The sequence below is a fragment of the Notamacropus eugenii genome, chromosome 1, assembly GCF_028372415.1.
Source record: "Notamacropus eugenii isolate mMacEug1 chromosome 1, mMacEug1.pri_v2, whole genome shotgun sequence".
Lineage (NCBI taxonomy): Eukaryota > Metazoa > Chordata > Mammalia > Diprotodontia > Macropodidae > Notamacropus > Notamacropus eugenii.
Genome location: NC_092872.1, coordinates 410,374,088 through 410,400,207, shown reverse-complemented (window position 1 = coordinate 410,400,207; position 26,120 = coordinate 410,374,088). Strand labels below are relative to the sequence as shown.

Genomic DNA, 26,120 nt, shown 5'->3' with positions numbered 1-26,120 from the left:
TACTAGAGCATGTGTAGGTATAGCTGCTTGTGGATGCGTGTCCACCGGCACATGTGATAGTTCTCAGAGTTGGTGTCTTCTGGTTCTCCTAGATGTGCCAGTGCACAGGAGGGGGGAGGGGGTCTGGTGTTGGTGCTTGCCAATTCCAACAATCTGGGGAATCAGGATCTCCCATGCATTTGCTGAGGTAGTGCTTATCACTGACTTTCCGAGACGTCTCATGTCCTGTACTTGTCCCCTTCAACAACAGCAAGAGGGACTTTTCCCATTAATCCTCCAAGGCTTTCAAGCTAAAAGGCAGTTGCACCCTGTCTTTGCACTGGCTCCACTGTTCCAGGATTTTTCCTGGATTGGTATTTTCTGGGTTTTTCAAGGTCAATAAGGGAGAATGAGAGGGACTTAGTGTTTAATCTTGGCTCCCAGAATCTATTTTTTTCTTTTTTTTTTCTTTCTTTCCTTCTTTCCTTTCTTCCTTCCTTTCTTCTCTCCTTTACCCTCTCTGGATGGAGTCTTTAAGGGGAGAGTAGAGGGATAAGCTAGGATGCCAAACTCTGGGTTTCTATTTGCAAAAGGATTTCAAGTACTGTCAGTCCCATCTATATTCAGTACCTTAGGGCAAAAACCCTATGACTCTACCCTTGTTCTCATTCTAAAAATGATAGCAATATAGGTGGGAAGCTCAAGAATGTCTGTGTGTGAAAGCAAGACCCACCACCATACATTATACATGTAGCATATCATTCATACATGTGACCTGGAAACCTGGATATAGTTTTAATAAACATGGCAGGTGAGAAGAAAATGGACCTCTAGTCCTTAGTTCAAGATCTATGAGGCATTGAGCTAGCCTTTAAAGAGTTGCAGAAGTTCTGGTTGGGCCCATATTTCTCTGAGTGATTAAACAGACAGGGTCGCCAAGAGAAATAGACTTTATTATAAAAATTTTCCTGCAGTTGAAGGAAAATGTCTCTGGGAAATGCTTTAATGCCCCTTCTTCTAGAAACAGTATCTGAATACATTTTTTTTCAATTGAGAAGTCAAGTTACAATCATAAAGAACTTTCTGGGGAAAAGTGGAGAAGAATTCTCATGAAAGATAAACAACAGGGAAGAGCTGAGGCCAGATGTCACTGAATGGGAACCCAAAAGAGTCAGCATTCACCAAAATGGACTGGTTCAACTCCATAGTGCAAATGTCTAAGGAATAAGTGATAAAAATGAAGGTAAATCCAATGTTATAATTTTAAGCTTTAAACTCAAACAATGCTGATGTCAACCACCCAACTAGTTTGCAAATTGAGGGAAGATATAGGATCGTGGGACCATAAAAATCATAGTTAATACTAAAAGGGACTTTGGGGAAGGAAAGAAGGAAGGAAGGAAGGAAGGAAGGAAGGAAGGAAGGAAGGAAGGAAGGAAGGAAGGAAGGAAGGAAGAAAGGAAGGAAGGAAGGAAGGAAGGAAGGAAGGAAGGAAGGAAGGAAGGAAGGAAGGAAGGAAGGAAGGAAGGAAGGAAGAAAAAGAAATTCATGATCATTTAAGCTAAACAACAGTACAACTTGCTGCCTTGTGAGATAGTGAATTCTTCAATAATAATTACCTAGGTTCCCATTATGAATAAGTGACAGATAAAGGAGTCCTCTTCAAGAGCTAATATTCTATATTCTGATATTCCATATTCTCAAGCCACTTACAATTCTAATATTCTGTAATTGATTATAGGAATAAGGTCAAAAATTTGAAACTCTGGAGGAAAATTCCTCTCCCTAAGGATAAGAAATTACTTTGGTTTTAGATTTGTTTAAATGAAGACAGTGGTCTCCAATTTTTTTTTTAATCAAGCACCCTACCAGTAAAAAGAACATTGAGTATACAAGCCCAATAGATATCTATTTTTATTTGCTCATTTAAAATTCATTTATAACTACATAGCATTACTGCACTAACAACTAATTGAACTATGAAAAAAACTAAAAAATATGTATTTAACAAGGTAAGATGAAGATGAAATTATATTTTATCCTAGCAGCCACAAAGAACCTCTGAAGTTTCTTGAGGATGGGACTGATGGTGTCAAGCTTGTTCTGTAGAAAAATCACTTAGGCAGGAGTATAAAGGATGAAAAAGGGAGGAGAGAGACTAGAAACTAAATTGGAGGATATTGTATTACATCATTTAAGTTTTCTTAAGAAATCATGACAATCAAAGTCTATACCTTTGCTTTTTTCTATTTCTCATTGTTTAAAAATTTTAATATTTTATTTTATTTTGGGGAAAAAGTATCTAGAGCAGATCATAGAGCCAGTAAGTATCAGAAACAAGACTTGAACTCAAGTCTTCCTGGATCTTAGACCAGATCTCCATCCACTATGCCTCACTGTCTTGTTCATAAGATGATGAGATTTAGAGATAGAAGGAATCTAAGGGATACTATGAACACCTCATTTTTCCAGAGGAAGAAACTAATTCCCATGGAGAATGGATTAGTTCAATATCTTGCTCTCTTCCCAACTCCAAATCTTGGGCTCTTTCTACTACACCAAACTGCCTCCCCACAAAGCAAGTGTTCAACCTATTGCACATAGTAGGCAACTTAGAAATGTTGATTGTATGAATCCTGAAATAAAATGTCCCAAGTACAAGTCTGATACTATTGAGACATCAATATTTCAGAGAATAGTAAGTCTGGTTCTTTGATCTTTTTTTGCACCATAACAAATCAGTAAAAATTCATTCCTGTGTCTCACTTTCCAAAGATCCTTTAAATATATCAAAAAATTAGGGAAAAAATAGGAAATCTGAATCTCTCCTTACTCTGTCTCTTGACAAAATGTACATTGGTTCTTATAAGTCTTCTTGTCAGATCCACATACTAGTTGAACTGTGTGTATACAGTAAATCTTGACTCGCTCAATTCCAAGTTTAACTGCTGATAACACCCAATCACATTTAATCTATAAAAGCAATTTTAAAATAAGAATGTAAATCACATAGCAAGTCTTATGACCAAGAGATCAGCCTTATCAGACCAACAGCATTAATGATAATTACTATACCTATAGACAAAGAAAGGCTGAGGTTATCTAGACTTCAGACTCTAACTGACAAATTCAGGCCCAAGACCTAGGTTTCCAAATCATGAACTTCCTCCACAGTGCCCTTAACTAATGTTTATATAATCATGACTGTATCCTAGGGAACAAGCCTGTCATTCTTCTCATGCCAAACCTATATAGAATAATTGACTCTGAAAGGTAGAAGGAGCCTCACAGGATATGTAATCCAACCTATGTTTAAGCAAGACACCCACAATAGAATTTATGACAGGTTGTCATTCCTCCTTCATTTAGTTATCAAAACTGATGGGAAACTCCAACTTCTCAAGGGAGCTTATCTCACTTTGAGAAAGACTAGTTATTAGAAATTAGTTTTTCCTCATAACAAGTCTAGATTTTCCTCCCTGTAAATTTGATCCACTAATTTTAGTGTGACCCTCTGGGGTCTCATAAAAACAGAGTATTCACAGAATAATAAAATCTGGAGCAGAAAGGAAACTCAGAGGATAGCTAGTCCAATTCATATCTCAGTAGGAAATCCCTCTTCAACAAACCTGACTGGTGAAAATTTAACCTCAGATTGAAGTTTTCTGATCCTTTTGCCTAATGTTTCTTTCATATGACATTCCTTAAAATACTGGAAGTCAAAAGTTATTCCCACCTAATTCCCATCATCTCCACCCAAGTCATCTATTCTCCAGTTCCCCAGTACAAACCTTTTCATCAACCAATCAGACTATGACATGCCTTCTAATTCCCTTCAAAATCTTGTTCCTCATATTTTAAATACGTTTTAGACATCAATGTCCTTCTAAAATTATAGAGTCCATATCTGGATACAATATTCCAGATATGATGTCACAAGGATAGTGGAGGGTATAACAATTACCAATCTTATTTCTTATGTAACCCAAGATCATAATAGCTCGGAGGACTAATATCACTTTGGTGATACTTAGTGTATCACTAGCTCATCTTAAACTTTTGATTCACTAAAACTGACAGATTTTTCCTTGGACACAAACTGCTGCTAAACCACATTGTCCACAGCCAGTACTCATAAATGGATTCATTTTGCCCATAATGTGGAACTTTACAACTCTCACTACTCAGTTTTATCTTAGTGATCTCACCTCATTATTTTGGCTTGTTGAACTCTTTAAGAACCAACAGTAGCAGCAGCAGTATTAGGGGTCAGCAAGTTATGTCTACAACTCCAAATCTGGTCACCCAATTCTTTTCATATAGCCTCAGCATTGGGCCATATAAAAACAGCTCGTGGCCAGATTTGGCTGATAAAACATAGTTTGTTGACTCCTGATTAACACCCATAATGACTTACTTTACACAGACCTTTAAGATCTACAAAGCACTTTATGTAGAATGCTCCTCTGAGACTGATAATGTAGATATTACTAACCCAATTTATAGATAAGGAAGGTGATGCTAAAGAGGACTAGGTTTGCAAGGTCACAGGGCCGTTAAATGTCAATGTGAGGACTCAAACTCAAACCCAATCATTTGAATCAAGGTCTAAAATTCTTTCCACAGTACCATAGTGCTCATCTAGCATGTTAGCTATGACTTCCTGATTCATATCACCCTTGAATATGACATTCACAATATATATGTCTCCATCCAAATCACTGATAAAAATATTGAACAGCACAGGGCTGAAGTCCTGAATATGCCTCTAGAGACTTCTCTAACAGTGAGTATTGATCTATCAATCACTATCCTTTGAGTTCAGTGATTCCACCTTTTCTGAATTCACCTAAAACAACTATAACCTAGCATACTACTTTTATCCCTAAGGATATTGAGAATCCAGGTATATAATGCTTATGACATTCCTCTGCAATTCAGTTCTAGGAACCCTGTTGAAAAAGAAATGAAGTTAGTGTCATTGGCTTTTTCTCAATTAATCCACGCTGACTTTTAGTTATCACTGTTTCCCTGGGTAAGTGCTCACTAACCATCCTTTTGATAAAACATAACAGTGCAATTAGAAATTATCAGCACTTGATCTCCAAGACAACTAATATTCATCCAATTTGCAAAATAACTCTCCTACATGTATTATGGAACACATGCATATAGAAAACTTTTCTCACAGAGCGTGTTCTAGAACTCTATTTTACCCTCTGACAACAAATTATATACTTTAAAAAGTGGAGGAAAAGCTATTTGGCTAATGCTACCTCATGCATTACCTCATTTATTCAATATATAGTCATTAAGAGCAGTGATAGTTTTACAAGATGGACTTAATTTGGTTCTCACAATTCCCACAATTCTCTAAGAGCCTTCTTGCTTTGTTCTGGGCACAATAATAAGTACTCAGGGAGATAACATAAATAATCTGTGGTTGTAGAATCATAAACCACTGGGATTTGGAAAAGAACCTTAGAACACAGAACACAAAATACTGGAGCAGTAAGAGACTTTAGAAATATAATATAAGATTTAGAGGTGAAGGGAATCTTAAACATCATTCAACCCAACTCCCTCTTTTTACAAATGAATAAATAAAGGTCTAGGTAGAGGATGGGCTTTTCCCAACATGAGTCAGGGAGTCAGGAGATCTGGAACCATAAAGATCTCCTAACTTCCATTAAACCACACTGCCCTCATGAGGCTCACAATAAAATGAGGGAGCTGAGACACCTACACCAATAATTATAACACAAAGCAGAGTGTTGTGCACACAAGTGAAGTACAAACAAAGAATTAATGGTTTCTCCCTTCAGAACTAGTTTCCATAAAATTGATACTGAAGAAGTGTGGTATGATGGAAGGAAGACTGTAACTGGTGTCAGAGAACCTGGGTTTGCCTTCCAGTGTTGTCACTTACCACTCTATATGACCATGAACAAGTCACATAAGGTATATGGACCTCAGTTTCCTCAACTGTAAAATGAGAATGTTGGATTAGGAGACCACTAAACTTCTTTTCAGCTGTAGGTCATATGTTGCACAATGAAAATTTGGCCTAAAACTCAATCTGTACATTTCTTACCTCCATTTTTCGTTTAGGTTTATTTCCCCTTAAAACATCTGCAATCAAAGAATAGAAGGATACATTAAAAAGCTTAATCTTTGATAGGAAACGATATCAGGTTTTGGTAGAATAAGACAATACCTTCTCATTGTGCAGACCCTATCAGAAATCCATAGAGTATTTCTAGCCATGTGATACTTGAGGTCTGGAAAGTCACAAAATGGTCTCATATTTATTATATAGGCTCATTTAAGCCCAAAAAATACTCAGCTGGATTTTACCACGATGATGTCAATGCTTGGGACCCCTTCCCTATTAGAACACAAGCTCTTTGGGAACAAGGACTAGGTTTAATCTTCACACCCCCAGGACTTTTCACTATTCTGGCACATTAGGAGTATTTGCTATATGCTTGTCTCTGAAGCACACTGATTCTGGGCTTGCCCACAGGAAAGTCACTTAACCTTCTCATTGCCTCAGGCATCTCTCTAATACTATGGGATATAGATATACATATACACATAGGAAATCACTGAAATCAAACTACTGGACTAAAAAGTGCACTTATAATGTATTATTCTGAACTAATGCTTATCTAAATCCCCAATAAAAAGCAAATTCCAGGAGGGCAGAGACAATGATTTATATAAACTCTTTATCTTCCCCATCTCAAAGTATCAAGTAGATGCTTAATAAAGGTGGAATGGAATTGAATGGCCGATAGTACAACTCTTCAGTATGGGGTTTGATCAGGAAATACACATTACAACTAGCATGGAAACAACTATTTTTCTAATGTTTGCTTGGGGTCCCAACACTGACAGGAGCAACCCAGGCCAAGCAATGGAGACCATTGTTTTCTTCCTATAGTTTCTGGCAAATCAGATGTTTCCCACTTGTGACTAAGAACATTGCTTACCTGAGAAACCAGATAATGCCACAATGAAGAGGCCCAAAAAAACCTTATTCGATAGCAGGAGAAAAGCCATATTTTTTCTCCAGAATGTTCAGCTCCTATGCAACTTCTTTTTCTTCTTCATCTCTTGGGCCCTCCTCACATGATATTAATATCATTCCTCAGGGGGTAAAACGTCCATTAGTATCTATTGACATGGCACATTGAATACAAACTACTGAAGATTATAGCAATGTGTACAAAACATGTCCTAGTTAAAAGCCTGGAAAGAGAATTTAATGAAGTAACTATTTATGAACCATCAACCCATTCTAAACTCCACAAAATAATAACATGGTCACCGCAAAAGAAGCTACAAATCCAAATAAAGGACAATTGAAGAAGTTGGGGTATTAGCAGAAGGCATCTTATGTTAACAGGCCAGTAGGCCAAAAGTCAATGTGACCTGAGGGATATTATTTAATCTCTATAGGTTTTCCAGTTGGTTATTAGCCACCCACTAGGTGGTAACTGAAGGTAAGGCTCCAGGGCATACTGAGAAATACCTGATAGGGAGAAGCTGTTCCAGGAAGATAGGGCAGCCTGCTTCTTAGCCTCAATTAACTTCCCCCCCATATAGAGGACAGAGTCCTACCTGACTGATCACTTTGATGTTAGAGTGAGTGGGAATAACATCCTAAAGCACATGTGGGCTATGTGCCAACCACATGATTTCATCTCCACTATGTTTAATAAAAGTCTATAATTGAGAATGAGCAGGGTAGAGCTCTGTTCTTTCACCTTAATCATACCACATCAGAAGTGTCCTACTTACTTTTAGGAAAGTCTTTGCTAAGCTGCGGAACATCCAGAGGAGGGCAACTGGGACATGAGATGATGTCATAGAAGGGTCAAGTGAAGGATCTAAGGGATGTTTAGGTTGGAAAAGAGAATGTTGATGTGCATAATAACAAAGCGTTTGAAGGGCTGTTATAGGATAAAAGAATTAAGCTTGTTCTGCTTGTCCTCCACAGGTAGAATAGAGACCAATGTGTAGAAATTTCTAAGAGACCGAATTTCATGCTAGACTCAAGAACTTCCTAAAAAGTACTGTCAGCTTGCGATAAAATGGGTTGCCATGTGAGGCAATGAACGTCTTGAGAATGAGATATTTATGAAAAATCAGGATGACTGCTTTTTGGTGCTATCATACAAGAGACACCCTTCTTAGACAGAGTTGTTCTTAAGGTCCCTTCCAACTCTGAAGCTTTTTAAGTCTATGTTTCTATTGCTCTCTCACTCTCTGACTGTCTCTCTCTCTCTCTATCTCTCTCCCTTCACTGTCTGGCTCTATCTCTGTCACTTCATCTCTTTCTATCTGGTTTTGTCCCTCTATCTTTGTCTCTCTTTCTGTGTGTGTGTGTGTGTGTGTGTGTGTGTGTGTATGTGTGTATGTGTGTGTGTGTGGGTGGGTGAGTGGATTTGTCTGTCTGTCCTTTTCTCTCTGTCACTCTCCATTTCTTTCTCCTCACTTTCTTTTCCCTCTACCAACTAGAGAACCATGACCTGTCTTTTCCATTCAAATGGAAGGTTCTCAATATTTCAGAAATGGAAGACTGTCCTGGCCAAGATCATCAAATAAAAAGTTTCTGTTTGTACTATCAGTTTCAATATTATTTTTGATTCTCCATTTCAGATTGATACTAGCTTATCTGTAGTCCTTTAGAGACTTAAATCCTTTTCCCTTTAAAAAACTATAACCAAAAAGTGATTAAATTAATTCAATCTTTGAAACTATATTCTCTAGCTAGTAAGATTTTAAAAAACATCTCATCTCACCCTCTTTATTATACAAGTAGTAATGTGAAGGCATGCCTTTCTTGAGATGGTTCATGCAGGAACCAATACTAGTGTATGGGCCTCTTAGAATCAGCCTGGTACAGAGGAATCCATTTTGGACATTGAGTCAGAAGACCTGGATTTGAAAAACAAACTTTCTTCATCTTTCTGACACTGATTTCATTCATCTGTAAAAATGGAGTTCAACTCAAAAACAATCTCTGAGAGCATTCTTAGCTCTAAGTCTATGATCCCATGAACCTATGGCTTCCAGTCATGTTATTAGAAGCAAGAACTTTCCAAGTATTAGAGCAGTGCAACAATGGACAACATTGTGATGCACAAAGTCTCCAGTCTCTGGAAGTGTTCAGCTGGACAGCCACTTTTCAGAGATGTTGTAGAGAGGATTCATACTTCATGTAGGAGTTAGATAAGATAATGGCCTAATAATCATAACAACTGCTTAAATAGAATCATATATTTAGAACTAGATGAGATCTTAGAATCATAGATTCTTATCCACTCATTTTACAGATGAGAAAACTGAGGGTCACTGTTATTAAGTGATGTTTCCAGGGTGATACATCTACCAAATGTCTTAAGGCAGGATTTGAACTCAGGTCTTCTTGAATATAATTAAAGTACTCTACCCATTACAGCATGCTATCACATTTTTATGGGAATTACAATTCACAATATGCTGCCCTTACAGCCACTCTCTGAGGTAAGAAATGCCGAATGTATTATTCCTCTGGTCAGAACATAGGAAATTGAGTTTCAGAAGAAGAAAGGACTTGTCCAAGGTCACCTGGCTCATAAGTGGAAGAGGAAGGACTTAAAACCAGAAGGGCTAAAATTTTAAGACCTAGAGAACTAGCAGTACATTATTCTCACAAGGTAACTTCTCACTTTCCATCAGTATATATTGACTAAGATAAACAAGTCAGTCATTCCTGAATCACCAGAATTAAGGGGTAGTTGTCAGCTTTTGTTCTGTTGGAAGGGCTCCAGAGTTTCACAACCTTCATTAAGTTGAAAATTGGAAGTGCACTGGAAGTGTCAGATAATGTCTATTATAGAATATAAAAGTTCAAGGCTTGCTAACCAAAACCCACATAGATTAGTTTCTGGAAAGACAGGACTAGACAATGCACCAGCGTGAGAATTCTGAGACCTGGGTTTTATCCCTGACTTAACCACAAATTTACTGTGTTATGTAGCAAGCCATTTTCTCTCTCCAAGTCTCAGTTTCCTCCTCTGTTAAAACCAAAGATTTTATCCTGTATTTAAAGAAGATTAGGACTTGAAGAGATCAGAAAAGTCTAGTTTCACTCAATTCTGACTTCATTTCTGTTCAACAACATCTTCAACAAGTAGTCACCCCACCACCTCTTGAAGATGCCTATTTGGATACCAGTACTTGCCAAGGCAGACCATTCCACTTTTGAACACGTTAAAATTTTTCTTTAAGCCAAAATTTTTCTCTCCACAACTTCTAGCATTTGCTTCTAATTCTATTCTCTGAAGGTGTTAGAAAATCAGAATATTTAATCCCCTTCTCATATGATAGTATTTCAAATATTTGACCATGTCTACATAAACCAAGTCTTCTTTTCTCCAGGTCAAGTGTAATGGTAATTTAAATGGGGAGACCTTTACCATTCATTAAAAGGCCCATGTGACCTGCCTGGGTCACATGGAAATTGATTCACATGGAGCCCATGGTGGGAGGAGTTTACTAAAGGTGTGGAGTAGGAAGAGGCAGAGCTAGAGCAGAACTAAGAGGAAATTGGTCAGAGAAAAGTCAGAGCTAGGAAGGATGCAGGCAAGCAGGCACCTGGCTAGCATGAAAGACCTTATTTGTGATTCTGTTTAAGAGGACCTGCTTCTGTTTTGCTTAATAGAACTGGTCTGTGGGAAGCCTAGCAGGGGGAAGTCTTGGGGTTGGTATTGTTCTCTACATTGTTTTTGTGTATAGATTTTTGTTGCTATGATGGATTTGGCTTTCTGGTGTCTGAACAAATATTTTAGCTCAATCTTCCATGTGGAGAGTCTGTTGCATTTTGCATGTCGGAATTGAGCCACAATATTCATGACTGTCATAGGCACTGTGAATATTGTGTTGGCGCTACACCAAGTTCCTTCAGTCATTTCTAATATCTCATTATCTCTGGTCCCCTAACTATCCTAGTCATCCTTCACCTCCTTGGTCCATTCTAACTTGCTAATGCTCTTCTTCAAACATGGCACTGAGAATCAGAACAAGCATTCTAGATGTAATCTGATGAAGATAGAGGACAATAGGACTATCATGCACCTTTGGTCATTTTGGATACTATCAATAGGCTAATATCCTGATAACTCTTTTGACTGCCATGTCAGTTGTCATGGCAGCTAAGGAAAATAGCTGTTTCAGTGGATAGAGTTCTGGGTTTGGAGCCAGGAAGACTTAAATTCAAATTTGGCCTGAGATACCTAGGCAAGTCACTTAATCTCTATCTATGTCAGTTTACTCAACTGTAATATGGAGATAATAACAACACCTACCTCATAAGGTTGCTGTGAGGATCAAATGAGATATGAGTGTGCTTAGAAGAGAAACCTAGCACATAGCAGGTGCTACATAAATGTTTATTCCTCTCCCTCTTCCCCATGTCACCCTATTGTCTTATATTAAACTTATCTTTCAGTCATTTTGGTCGTGTCTGACTTGCCATGACCCTATTTGGGATTTTCTTGGCAAAGATAATGGAGTAGTTTGTCATTTCCTTCTCCAGTTCATTTTAAAGATGAAGAAACTGAGGCTAACAAGGTTAAGTGACTTGCCCAGGGTCAAACACCTAATAAGTATCTGAAAACAGATTTGAACTCAGGAAAATGAGTCTTCCTGACTCAAGCCTAGCACTTATCCACTATACCACCTAGCTACCTTGTGCCACTTAGCTGCCCATATTGAACTTAATTACCATATATCTTTTACATAATTTTTGTTTGTTTGTTTAGTCACACCTCCTCTATCCTCTAGTTGGGCGGTTAATCTTTACAACCCAAGTATAAGATGCAAATCAGTTGTCATTAAGTTTCTGAGATTTGAAGAGGGGGAGCCTTGACACTATTATCCAATATGTTAACTATTCATTTCCCCATCACCTTTACATAAATAGCATGAGATATAAATAGCACAAGGTAGCATGAAACATTTTGACAAATAGTTAGCTAAATCTCCAGTCTACTATCTATAGCATTCTCATCTTCCACTTGAATATTCCTATCAAAAAAGAAAAAGGAAATGAGATAAGAGAAATGCAAATTAAAACACCTCTGGAGTTTTATCTCCCACCCTGCAAATTGGTGAAGATGACAATGGAAAGTCAAGGTTGAAGAGACTGTTTGAAGACAAGAACACTAATACAATGGGATGCAATAAGGATTCATAAATTTTATGAACCTTAGCGTGTTATAGGAAAGTGAGCTTTGACTATGTAGGTGGGAGGAACTGGAAGAATAGACCCAGGATTTAAAGAAGATAGGAAGCTAAATATAGTTTTAATTTGAAAATAGGGTCTGGTTTTAACCAGTCAATACATCAATTTAAGAGACAATGCAGTATAATGGAAATAATTTAATCACTGAATGAACACTGGACCTATAAGAGTCATAAATCCTGGGTTCTGATTTTGGCTGTATTACTATGTGACCTTAGACAAATCAGAGAATTTAGAAACACAAGGAACCTACAATCTAACCCCCTCATTTTAAAGATGAAGGGTATTCAAATCTAGATTCAGTCACTTAACTCCTCTGATCCTGACTTTCCTAATGTATAAAATGTGGATTATGATATAACCAATGGTGCAGGATTTTTGTTAGGAGTAAGTGAGATAAGACTTGAAATTTCAAAGCCCTATGTAAATGAGTGTTTATTCCATTATAGCCCAACTCTTTCCTATAATGGAGAATGAACCAATCAGGATAGAAATGGCTAATAGGATAAATCCTTCAGAGATTCATAGGCTTTTTTCAAAATGCTTTTATTTTGCATCTAACTTTCATAAGCACTTTATGAAATCAGAGCTATAGATCCATCCATCTCAGGAACCAACATAAATAAGCACAAAAATTTTATGGTCAGAATGAAACCAGAAACATTAAGAGGCAGGTAATGTTATAATATATCCAAGTGGGGGCAGTATAATGTGGGTGTGAGGATCAACTGTGTCCTTTAGGAAAAGGAGTTTGAATGTAGGTGAGGAAGAGATGGCTTGAGAAACTAGGCAAAGGATGGTATTTTAGCAGGAACAAATGAAAGGAAGACATGAGGTGGAATAGGGAATGAACTGGAAAGAGTGCTGAGTAGGTGGATCTGGAATTAGAGGAAAAGGTGGGCAGTATGAGATTCTCATATTAATATATTAGCATGGGAACTCAGAGCCATAAAGCATTTGTTTGATAAGAACTATATAGTAGTAAGGTGTTTTTGAGACTTGGCATGTGAGTGAGAAAGTAAAGCAGAAATTGTAGAACTGGGAGGAAAATATAAAATAGGAAAGGCTATGGGAGCATTTTTTTATATGGAAGAGTCTAGGGAGACAAAGCAGGTGAGGTGTGGAAGAAGCTGCAGAATGGGAGAAACTGGAGGAGAATTGGAGAAAAGAGCAGTTACAGAATTGAAGAAATAGGAGCCAATGAAGTAGGAATTGCTAAAGAGATGACAGAAGCTGAGGGGACAGAATTATTACTGAGGAAATAGGAATAGAGAAACAAGCATTTATTAAATACCTTCTATGTGTCAGGCACTGTACTAAGTGCTTTACAAATATTATCTCATTTGATAAGAAGAACTGAAGAGATGGGAAAAGACAAAGGGTTTAAAGAACTGAGCAGAAGAAAGGAGAATTCATGAAAAGAATGAGATGGTGGGAGGAAATGAGATAGGAATACCTGAGTAAATATAAGAAGCTTAGAAAGTGAGAAGAGCCAAGGAGAGGGAAGCAACTGAAAAAAATGAGAAGAGGAGATGGGAATAACTAAATTATAAGGAGCTAAGAAATGGAAACAGGTAAGAACTGAAGGGGTAGTAAAATCAGAAGATGTAAAAGAAACTTAAAAATGGGAGCATCTAAAAAACATAGAAGCAGCTGAAAAGATGAGAATAAAGTTGAGAAAGAGATGAAAGATGAGACAGTGTACAGATGATCAAATGGAAGCAGGCGAGGAAGTGGGACAGGCTTAGATGATGGGAAAATTAAAGGGACCAAGAGGGATTGAAGAAATGGGAGAAAGTAAGAAAGAGGAAGATCTTGAGCAATAGCAAAGGGAACAGAAGACAAAAACATCTGAGGAGTTAAGGAGATGTAAGGAGGTCAGGGGACATAGAGAAATTGGAAAGGACTTAGAGGTGAGGAGAAACTGAAAGAATTGGAAGAAGTAGTGTATTTGGTGGTGATGGAAGAAGGTGAAAAGATGGGAGAAAATTAAATGTTAATAACTAAAAGTAGTTGAGGGAAATGGCAGACAGCTGAGAATATGGAAGACATTCAGGGAATAAATGAAAAAGTGGGAAAAATTGAAATGGAGATAGTAGATGGACAATGAAGAGCAGGCAGAGAGGAGAAGATGGAAGATGACAAAGGACGTAGGAAGATATCAAGGGACAGGAGTAGCAAAAGAGATATAAGGAGAGAGAGAAGATGCTAAAGGATAAGAGAAACTGAAGTTTAACTCATATCTAGCTTAGAAATAAATGTAGCGCTCCATAGAGTATAGACTTGTTTTAAGAAAGTTTTGATGGACACACACTCTGGGGAAGCCATCTTAGGTGGCTAATCATTTTTCTTAGTTACCTTTAGTTACCTCATATATACATATCACCAAAGATTGGCAATCACCAGGGAGAAAAATAGTTTTAACCTATTATGTTCCAATTCATGAGAAGAAAGGAGAAAAGTTGAAAGATGAAAGGGATTGAAGGAATGGGAATGGTCGATAAAGGAATTCCCCTTATCTCTTTCTACTCTGCATGTGTTGCATTTTTGTGCCATCTACATCTTGCATTTTCAGTATTTCTCACCCCCTAGTGGCCCATGCTTATAACAGCTCTAAGGTGGGATGATAAGAGCAACAAAGAGAAAAACAGAAAGACGAAAACCAGAAAGGCAAAAATGGGATATGGGATCAGCTTAATTGAAATAGCTAAGGAGACAGAAAGAACAAAGGAAGAAGCAAAGGGAAGAGTGGGGCGAGCAGTTAAGGAAAAACAAAAATGAACCCAGGGAGTCACAGAAGAGATGAAAGGAGCAACTGTTGATTCGAGAAGTCTAGAGGAGAATATTAGAGAAAGGAATAGCTTAGGAATGAAACACTTTAAAGACAAGAAAAACAGAGGAACTGAACCTGAGGAAGGATCTGAAGAGAAAGAGCTTGTAAAAGTGTAAGGAGTGGTATATAGAAAGGAGCTAAGGAGAACAGAAAAGCTGAGTTTAAAAAAAATTAGAGAAGAAAGCAGATGAGCAAGTAGGTCACTGAATCACTAATCTCATTGATATGGGGTCTTTCTCAAGTAGTGCAGTTTTCAACCTATCCACAACTTCTGCTCGGCACAATTCTTGCCCATGTCCTTCTATAAATTCTCCACAGGAGTACTATGAAACTTATGGCTGGGGGGTGGAGAGAAAATTTCTCTCAGATCTTTACCACAGACTAAGTTTTTTCTCCATTTTGCTGTATGACCAGCCTGCCTCCTTTCTCCAGTCATACATCTCTCTGATGGCATCCTTTTACACCATTTCATTGCACTCTTTCACTGCTGATAAGTTGCAGCCTTCTTCAAACTTCCAATGCATTTTCCATTGACAGCTGGGTAGCCTGGAACTTGCATTTTTCAAAGACCGTGACATGCCATGTCTCATAGACACAAAGCATCACTGGAAAAATTTGATTTTTAAATACAAGCCTTTGTTTCAAAGTGCAAGTTGGGTTGTCATTAAAAACATGCAGTTTCTTAAAGGCCATCTAACTCACTCTCTTCCTCTTATTCAATCCTGGGCCTATCTCATCTATCCAGTATCTACCCAAAATAATTTTAATGATTAGCCAACTGTATGGGTTGTTCATCCAACTTCATATTGTAATCTGGACCACAGACATTCATCATCTATTTTTTCTTCTCTATCAAAAATTAGGGTAGATTATTTTTGCTTGATTACTGATCTCATTTAGGAACTGCAGGAGTGTTGCTAGACTTGAGGTAGTTAATCCAATATCATTTGCAAATGGGGATGTCTGAAAGAGCTCATAGGAATCTGTGTTTGATTTGAATACTACATGGTTCATGGTAGTGACAAATGCTTTGGAAAACATAACTTCTTGCTTCATATTAATATTCACATCACAGGACAAAGATATCTCTATTGTTATACCTCGTTTCTATGGTTTTGACCTGCATGGGAGATGTATTGTCAGAAAAAAACCTCATGATGACAAATAATTCAAACAAATCAAATGTGTTCATAGTCAACAAGCAGCAGAGTGAGATCTTACATTTTCTCCATCTTTCAATAAACAGTATGACTATGGTTGTTGTCCTTCATCTTCGAAGAAGACCAAAATGACATCACTATGATAAAGTGAAATTTCAATGTGTCTGACTGGGGCTGATCAGACTAATACGAGCTCGGAAGGCTCTACCACCAGTTGGGCACAGATAGTCCGTGTGAATATTTGGGGTGGATATCCCAAATTGGATCCTGCGTTTACTTTGTGCTGTCTCAATTCTGCTTTACTCAAAGAGTACAACACCTTTTCTTATGTGGGCATGCCATGCTGATCAGTCCTGTGCCAGTGTCTCCCATGTTGCACAGTCAAATCCAAAGTTCTTGAGATCTTGAGAGTGTCCCTGTATCGTTTCTTCTGGCCACCATGTGATCATCCACCCCATGCAAGTTCTCCATAAAATAGTCTTTTTGGCAAGCATACATTTTGCATTTGAACAACGTGGCCATTAGAGTTGCACTCTCTGAAGCATAGTTTGAATACTTGGCAGTTCAGCTCCAGCAAAGACTTCAGTTTCTGTTACCTTATCCTGCCAGGTGATCCTCAGAATCTTCCAAAGACAGTTCAAATGGTGTGTAGGGTATGTTCAGGGAGGACCAGTACCTTGGTGTGATGGCTGCCGAGCCCTTTTCAGGGCTCTTTCTACCTTTGGTGTCCACCTATTCCACCTAACTCTCACCTATGGCTTCAAGAACCTGCAACATGCATGGCGGCCACACTCCAGTAAACCATTCCAGCAGACAGGCCAAACCAGTATGACTATAAAGCCATTATGTGTGGTAGAACATTGTTGCAAAGGCCTATCTTTCCCTTATCAAACTTTTATCAAGGATGCCTTTTGGAACATAGACTGCTCCCATAAAGATTTGTAAAGATGAAAAAGGCATACAATTAGCATACTGTATTTCCTCAATCACTCTTTTTAAAAAGTCAGAGATTTTTTTTCCCCCAAGTACACTTATCAGCCGCTTTCAGAAATGTTAAGATGGGATTCTTCCACATATTCAAAATCATGTTAGTCTCAAAACAGATTTCTGTCTATACTTGTTCTGATCCAGCTATTCTTCAACATTTTTCTTTAGTGCCATTTCATTTTTTTTCATGCAGCATATTGGAGATAATGTCAAAATCAACGTCATTGAAACAGAAGAGAATTTCTCCACTTCTGTGTGTCCTTCCAGTTTTACCCCCCAAATGCCCTTGGAATGATTTTCCTTGGATCGCTCAGCAATCTAAATATCTTTCACTACTGCTTGTTTTATGAGCCAGTATTTCTCAAAACACTGTCCTTATGTTTAAGATTTTACAAACTGTTTAACATGACTGTCCCATCTCTCTTCTTAGCAAGGAAATTCTGTGTGTTGATGGCAAATATTATTCTGTTCTTTTGGTCTTATATGTCCAAGTGATTTAAGTTAAATACCTTTAGGAAATTGTAATCATTTTTCAATATTTTTTTTTTGACAGGACAAAATAAGTCTTTACTGGTAAAGTTTTCAGGATTCAATGCCAAATGGCACTTGGAGGGTAAGTCCCTGGGATAATCAAAATTTCAAGTATCTAGGTTTCAAGTTTCCAGGTTCATTGTCCAGTAAAGTAAGTGTTCTAGGTTGTGGGGGGAGAGGAAGGGGAAGGGAGAGATGGAGGAACATCAGAGTGAAGATGGAGAGAATTACAGGCCTTGATGGCCTATCCTCCACCTTCCTTGTGGCTATGTGTATATACATATGTATATACACACATACATATATATCTCAAAGGGTACAAAAATTATTTTAAAATATAAAGCTTTTATGGGGGGAGATTCTCAGGCCCTTGATCGTCTGGATCCCAAAGCTCTCATTTCTCCTCATCATGTGTGGAGATCCAATTGCAGGTGAACAACAAATATCTCCTGTAGGTCACAGCTCTGTCTTGGAGAGCCGGGTTTCTTTCTGGGCTTGATTGTGTCGGTTTTGCTGAGTGGAGATATTGCAGGTTGGAAGCCCACCCAAGCAATCAGATGCTGTTGCCACAGGTGTACCCAGATGCAATGCCATGTCCATTTGCTTCTGTAACAGATGCAGTTATTTCTGCATTTGCTCCAGCTCCAACTTGAGACCCTTGGAATGGGGAGGTGGGGCAGAACTGTAGCCTCCATTCTTGATGCTTTCCAGGCCCAGGAGCAACAACTCAATCAGGCTGAGCAGGAGGCAGAGGACACTGATGGCATACATGACCAGCAGGAAGATAGTCTTCTCTGTGCGATGAGATACAAAGCATTCCACCGTGTGGGGGCAAGGGCTGCGCTGGCAGATATAGGAGGGAGGCACTTCCAGGCCATAGAGGAGGTATTGACCAAATAGAAAGGCCACCTCTAAGGCAGATCACACCAGCAACTGCCCAACCTAGGCCCCCAGGAGCCCATCCCTACGGATCCTCCTGCGACCATCGTTGGCTCCATCCTCAAGGGACTTCTTGGGTTTCTCTTTGATCATGTGCTCCTTGTCTTCCTCCTCTTGCTTCTGGGTCATCAGGAGCCGGAACAAATGGTGCACGGCATAGACCAGATAGAACATGGTGGGTGCAGTGACCAGGATGATCTGGAACACCCAGAAGCGTACGTGGGAGAGGGGCGCAAAGGCGTCGTAGCAAACATTTTGGCAGCCTGGCTGCCGGGTGTTACACACGAATCGGCTCAGTTGGTCACAGTAAATGGCCTCCCCACCCACCACCAGCAGCACCATGTGGGACACAACCAGCACGGACAGCCAGAGTTTCCCCCCAGCAACCTCGTCAGGAAGGCCCAGCTCATCTTTGATTTTCCTGATTACTCTGCGTGACCTGCAATCTCTTCTCCAGTTGCCTAGGGTAGTCAGAAGCCAGGTTAGCAGAAAGACCAGCTGGGAAAGCTCTTACGCGAATTTGGTCCCTGCCTCAGCACTCCAGAGGGGGAGCTGCGGCCATGGGCGGGTAGATTCCATCTTCCCATTTTTCAATATTTCTTTTACTTATTTCCAATTTTTGAGCTTAGTTGTCTTAGTTGTCTCAATTGTGCACCATTTTTATCCTTTCTTCTACTTAGGTATTGGTTTTTGTATTTGCTTTAACAAGTTATTTTTATGACTGTAGATAGCTGATTCATAAATGACTCCACATGGGATGGCTGTCCTTGAAGTTTGTTAAAAACAGTCATTACAGATCCTTTTAATTTTTACCTGTTGTCCTTTTAGTTACATCCATCAATGCCTTGGAATTCTTTTCTTTAGGTGGATCTCTCAACAAACATTTTCTAAATTTTTCCATCCACTCTTCTGTTTTATAAGGCATTATTTCTCATTACACCACCTTTATCTGTAAGATTTTGCAAATTAATGTTTATTCTAAACTGACATTGTCTTTGACTCTCCTGATCTCTCTGCTTAACTAAGAGATCCAATGTTTCCTGGCTGAAGTTTTCCCTAGGCTGTTTTGGTCACATAATGCTACATAATTTATATCAGTCAAACTTCTTTAGGAAATGATGTGCTTTAATGTCTATTCTTTTACTCATTTCCCATTTTTAGCATCAGTAATCCATATGGAGTTGTCCCAATTATGCACCATCCCTTCAATTGTATTCTTTCTTCTAACTGGATACCAATTTTTTTATTTGCTTTTACAAGTATCTCACTGTAAACAGATGAATGATTCGGAAGGGACTCCAACATCAGCAACCTTCACTTCCTGGTTGTTAAAATCTATTTCAATTTGTGTTAGTTACTGCTCTCCCAAGTATCCCAGTACTTCCCAACTCTTTTCTTGAAGAATGAATTCATAATACATAGGGATAAGGCTTCTGTAGTCTGCAAGTCTTTGTCCTTTCATTTCTTACTCCCAAACCCTGGCTGCTCCTCAAAAAGCAGATCATTTTTGGCTGGGACAGTATTTGAGCATTGTAGAACTTATCAGATCTTTTACCCTGCCAGCACAGTCTTTCAAAATCAAGTGTCAACTCTATGCCATAATTAGGCATTAGAATATAACTTTGTGGAACAGATTTGAGCAAATTTTAAAAAACCAAAGCACCTTCTGGAAAGAGAGAAGCTTAGAAAAGAGAAGTTAAGAAGCTGCTGAGCGGTCAGGCAGCTAAGGAGACAGACTTGGGCTAAGGAGGAGGTAGAAAAATACAAAATAAAGTAGAACCTATCAGACCTTGTATCCTGCCAGCATAGTCTTTGAAAACCAAGTGTCACCCCCATGCCATAATTAAGCATTAGAATATAACTTTGTGGAACAGATTTGAACAAATTTTTAAACCAGGAGCAGCTTCTACAAAGAGAGAGACTTAGAAAAGAGGAGTTAGGAAGTTGTTGAGTGGTCAGGCAGCTAAGGAGACAGACCTGGGCTAAGGAGGAGGCAGAAAAATACAAAATAAAGAGGTGGAAGTTGAAGCAATGGGAACAGAAGACAAACAGCAGGTAGAAATAAGTGAAGACAGGAAAAGAGCAAGCAAATGTAGAAAATGTAATGATTTGAATCAATAAAATCCAATCACTTTGTGAAAGAGAAATGGCAGAGATTAGAGTAGCAGAGGATGCAGGAACCACACCTTAACTGGGATGGATGCTGCTGTACTGGGAGTAGTTGAAAAGGAGATTCATTTTAATAAAAGTAATAGGGTATATGGAAAGAGTTGAAAGAGGAGGAGCAAAGAGCAACAGATGAAAAATATAAGAGACTGAAAAGAGTAACCAAACAGGTATTTGGAAGCAGAATGGGGACAAAAATTCTGAAGACATTGGAGAAGCAGGAAGGATCACTGAGTACCAGGTCCTCTCTTCAGTTCTCACTTGTTCCCTCAAGCAGGAACAACTATGAGGAACACTCTGCTCTGAGGTCTGGCATGTTGGGTGAAAGGGAGTGAGAACAGTGTCCAGTCCTTATGTCCATCAGAAAAAGGATAGCACCTCATGCTGAGAGGACTGTATTTTCTCTCAGAACCCCTGAAGGAGCCTCAATTTATCTAGGTGGAAATGTTGGGGAGAAAGTGGTAAGGAGATATTGAAGGGAAGGACTCCAAACGATTCTTCACACACTACAGAATTCCCTCCATACACAGATGAAGCCTTGGTTCCTCACTCTTCTCTCCTCCAGGTCTTTCAAGTCTCATAAGCTGCTTCAGTTTGTCTTCTTTGACTTCAGAGATTTTTTCAGCTTTTTCTACCTACTGGATTTAGAGTCCCCTTTACATCTTTATCCTCAGTTATTTGTCTTTATCATTTATCAAAAGTGCCTCCAATCTCCTCGCTCCAGTTTCCTTAGTGGCTCTTCTTTTCTCTGTTGTTCTCAGCTCTTCAGTTGCTATTATCTTCTGGTTAACTCCTCTGTGTCTTTCTTCATCTGTTTGTGATTTCCCACAGCTCCTCAGTTACCTGCTTGTTCCTTTATTCTTGGGTTCTCCTTTCTCTTCAGCTCTTCTCTACTTATGTGGTTGTTCTTGGTTCTTTCACTGCTCTTATTTCCATGCTAGTTTTCTCTGAGATTTCATTTTCTTAATGCATTTTACACATCACTGTTGCTCCAAGAACATTACCTAATTAGATCTTCATTGCTTCTCCTTTTGCTTCCACAGCTTCTCCGCTGCTCCCATCACCTCTCTTCAGCAGCTCTTCTACCCTTGGCTCTCTGGCTGCTCCCAGATCCCTGTTTCCAGGAGCCTATGCTTCCCCCTCTCTCCATAGACTTTCTTTCATCCATTACTTAGGCATCTTCAGCTGCTACAGTCTTTCTGCTGTACTTTTCTCTGTTTCTCCTTTCTCCTCTGTTGCTCTGTTTTGTGGGGACTTCTCAATGGCTCCCATCTTCATTTTTCTTTTCTCTTTTGCTTCTCCATTTTCCTCAGCTCCTCTTCTGATTTTCATAGCTCTTGGTCCATTTGAACTGCTTCTCCTTCCTCCTCAGTGGCCCCTTTCTTCTTTTTTCACAAATCCTCAGCAGCTCCCATGTCCTTGCTCCACACTATCCCAACTTCTCCTTTCTCTTTAACTGCTTCTCTTAGTTTTTTTTATGGTTCTATTACTGTCCCCTTTTCCCTACTGCAGTCTTCTTTGTGTCTCCATTTTCCTCAGCTCCTCTGCTTTATTTTTCATAGCTCTTTGGCTGCCCCTATCACCTTGATTTGCTGACCTTTTATTCAGCTGCTCTTTCCTCTCTTATTGATGATCCTTCACTTGCTACCATCTCTCTGGTTGCATTGACTAATTTCTTTTTTTCTTTTTTCCTCCTTTCTTTTTGTCCTTAGCACTTAGCACAGTGCCTGGCACATAAAAGATGCTTAATAAATGTTTGTTTTTGTGGACTTTCTCCTCAGCTGTTCCTGTTTCTCAGATCTCTTCAACTGTTTATTCACTCTAATTCAATCCGCTGTTTTTCCACTCCCCTCAACTCTGCTTCTCATTTTTCCCCAATACCACTTCACCTACTTTCAATCTTCACTCCTCTCCTCCTCAGCTCTTCTTCTCTGTTGTTTCCAGCTCTGTAGCTGTGCTCACCTTCTACTCCCGCAGCCTCTGCTCTTCCTCAGTGGATTTTCGTTCCTTTGTTCTGGTTACCTGAGCTGCTCCCATCTCCCTGATCCAGTCTCCTCAGCTTCTCTCTCTTCTTTACTTTTCTCCCAGATTTCCAAATTGCTCCCCTCTCTTTGTCCACAGCTCCTCAGTTGCTGTCATCTCCCTGCTCTAATCTCCTAATTCTCCATTTCTCTTTGCTTTTGTCTTTTTCCCCCTAGCTCTTTGCTTCAGTCTTTCCTGTTTCTTCTTCACCTCTCCTTTCTCCATTGTTCACAGATCCACAGAAGCTCCCATCTTCCTGGGTCCTATACATTCTCCTTTTCCCTCCGAATCAGTCTTTTAATCATGTTTCTTTGCCTTCTCCTACCTCTGGGTTTTACTGCCATTTTCTCCCATTCACCTGTTTTTCTCTTTTTCCCAGCTCCTCAGAAATCTCCATTTCTCCCGCTTTTCTCTTTAATTACTTATGTTTTTTCATGACCCTTCATATGCTCCTGTCATTCATGCCTTCTTTCTCAGCTGTTCTTTTCTCTTTTTGGTGTTCCTCAAAAATCTCTGTCCCAGTCTTCTCTGTTCTCATCTGCTACTTATCTTCTCTGTGTTTACAGCTGCTTGGAAGCTCCCAACTGCCTGCTGAATTCTTGTCTTCTCTCTTCTTGTCTTTTCTGTTTTTCCTGACTCTTTAGCTATTTCCATAAATCTGCTCCTTCATCTTTTGTTTCTATGTCCTCTTCAGTTTTCTCTTGTCTATTGTACAAGGCTTCCAGTCTCTTCTGCTTCTCCTTTTTCTTCCTCTCTCTTGTTCACAGCTCTTCAGTAATGTTTTGTTTCTCCAGTTTTGTTTCTCTGTTATCCCTAGCAGCTCCCATCTCCTTCATCCATTCTCCTCTCCTCTCTTTTATGACTTCAGCACCTCCTTAGTATTCTTTGCTTCTTTCTTCTCAGAGAAATTAGGTCCACTGAGCTATCATCTCTCTGCTTCAGTCTTTTCTGCTCCTTTTTTCTGGGCTGTTCATTCATTTCTGTCATAGATAGTTCCATCATCCCTGCTACAGTCTTTTCAGCTGTCACTCTTTTCTGTCATTCCTTTAGTTGTTCTTATCTCCTGGTTTCAAACTCAACTTTTTTCTTTTTAACTACTCTCTGTTTTCACAGCTCAACTGTTCTGTTCCCATCTCCAAAACTTTGTCTCCTGTATTCATTCTTTAGAAACTGTTCTCTGGAGTGGGTGTGGTGGTGCACATCTATTATCCCTGTTACTAGGGAAGCTGATGCTGGTGAATTCATTCGGTTCAGAAGTTCTGAACTGTAGTGGGCTAAGGCCAATCAGGTACCCACACTAAGTCAGCACCAATATGATGAGTCCCCTGGAGTAGGGGCTACCTGGCTAAAATCAGCCCAGGGGAAAAATGGAGCAGTTCAAAAGCTCCTATGTCAATCAGTAGTGGGGTCAGGCCTGTGAGTGCCACTTTATTTCCCACCTGGGTTAGATAGAGAGACCCAGTCCCCCCCCCCCCCCAAAAAAAGAGGTATTCTCTCCTTCTCTGTTGTTCACAGTTCCTCGGCTACGTGCCAGTCAATCCCATGTCTTTTGTTCCTCAAGCACCCAGACTGCTAGTGCTTCTTTCTTCAATGGCCTCGATTTCAACCCCTCTCCTCTACTTTTCTTGATCATTCAGCTGCTCATTCAGAGAGTTGTTCTCCTCTTCTTTTCTTATTTCACATCTTAGATGAACAGATCTTCAACCCATGCCCAAATTGCTCTCTTCAGTCATTCCATTTTCTTTACGTGCTTCAATATCATTTGTTCTTTTTGCTTATTTGCTCCTGGACATCTGCTTTCAGGTAATCCTCTCTCTTCAATTTTTTTCATATTGTCAGCTGCTCTTTCTTCAAGAGTATTCCGTTTCTCCATATTCCTTCTTGGGAGACCTAAGTTTAGAGTGATCAAGAAGATAACATATGAGAGTACAGAAAAATAAAGTTTTTATTTCTTGCTTTTTCTATGAGTTCCCATCCTTCCTGCCTTTGAGATATTTCTAACCTACCTTTCACAGAGATTCCCTTCCTCCACTAAAATTATTCTACAGATCTCATATCTTACCTATTTGCCCTAAAGACTTCCTTCTGTATCTCTTATGTATATATTTCTCTCTCTTTTTTCTTATGTCTCTTCTCTTTTTTTTAATTTATTTTTAGTTTTCAACATTCACTTCTATAAGATTTTGAGTTCCAAATTTTCTCCCCATCTCTCTCCTCCCCGCACACCAAGATGATATGTACTTTGATGTAAGCTCTACATATACATTCATATTGAACCTATTTTCACATTAGTCATGTTGTAAAGAAAAATTAAAACCAATGGGAGAAACCACAAGGTAGAAGAAACCAAAAAAAGAAAAAAGAAAAAGAGAGAAAGACCAAATAATATTCTTCAATCTGCATTTAGACTCCCTTATTCTTTTTCTGGATGTGAATAGCATTTTCCATAATGAGTCTTTTGGAGTTGTCTTGGATCCTGGCATTGCTAAGAAGAGATAAGTCTATCAAAGTTTTTCATTGCACATTTTGACTGTTACTGTGTACAATGTTCTTGTTCTGCTCATGTCACTCAGCATTAGTTCATTCAAGTCTTTTCAGGTTTTTCAAGTCTGTCTGCTCATTATTTCTTATAGCATAATAGTATTCTATTACATTCATATACCTCAACTTTTTTAGCCATTCCCCAGCTGAAGGGCCTCCGCTCAATTTCCATTTCTTTGTTACCACAAAAAGAGCTGTTATAAAGGTTTTTGTACATGTGGGTCTTTTTCCCATTTTTATGATCTCTTTGGAAAACAGCTCTAGAAGTGATATTGCTAGGTCAAAGGATATGCACAATTTTATAGCCCTTTGGGCATAGTTCCAAATTGCTGTCCAGAATAGTTGGATCCATTCTCAACTCCACCAAGAATGCATTAGTGTTCCAATTTGCCAACATCTTCTCCAGCATTTATAACTTTCCTGTTTTGTTATGTTAGCCAGTTTGATAGGTGTGATGTGGTACTTCAGAGCTGTTTTGATTTGCATTTTCTAATCAATGTGATTTAGAGCATTTTTTCATATAACTATAAATAGATATAATTTCTTCATCTGAAAACTACCTGTTCCTATCCTTTGACCACTTATCAATTGGAGAATGACTCGTATTCTTATAAATTTAACTCAGTTCTCTATATATTTTAGAAATGAGGCCTTTATCAGAAACAAT

At 38.9% G+C, this 26,120-nt stretch overlaps 2 protein-coding genes across 4 annotated transcripts in view; both read right to left on the bottom strand.

Annotated features, from left to right (window-relative positions):
- Positions 1-918: 918 nt before the first annotated feature.
- LOC140518694 (ovomucoid-like) lies at positions 919-9,029 on the bottom strand. Of its 2 annotated transcripts, XM_072631037.1 has the most exons (6): positions 8,790-9,029; positions 7,786-7,874; positions 6,975-7,131; positions 6,074-6,111; positions 2,813-2,952; positions 919-1,196 (listed from the first exon to the last, which is right to left on the bottom strand). In XM_072631037.1, the coding sequence occupies exons 3-6, from the start codon at positions 7,042-7,044 to the stop codon at positions 1,151-1,153; spliced, it is 294 nt and encodes a 97-aa protein (XP_072487138.1). In that variant the 5' UTR covers positions 7,045-7,131; positions 7,786-7,874; positions 8,790-9,029; the 3' UTR covers positions 919-1,150. The 2 variants fall into 2 exon arrangements, with proteins under 2 accessions (XP_072487138.1, XP_072487139.1); XM_072631038.1 differs by lacking the exons at positions 7,786-7,874; positions 8,790-9,029 and adding an exon at positions 7,517-7,768.
- A 3,447-nt stretch (positions 9,030-12,476) lies between these two features.
- LOC140518693 (speedy protein E4-like) overlaps positions 12,477-26,120 on the bottom strand; it is a 32,075-nt gene continuing 18,431 nt past the window's right edge. For both annotated transcript variants that reach the window (XM_072631034.1, XM_072631036.1), the window contains one exon: positions 12,477-24,802. The gene's annotated coding sequence lies outside the window, so the exon portion shown is untranslated. The remainder of the gene's footprint in view (positions 24,803-26,120) is intronic.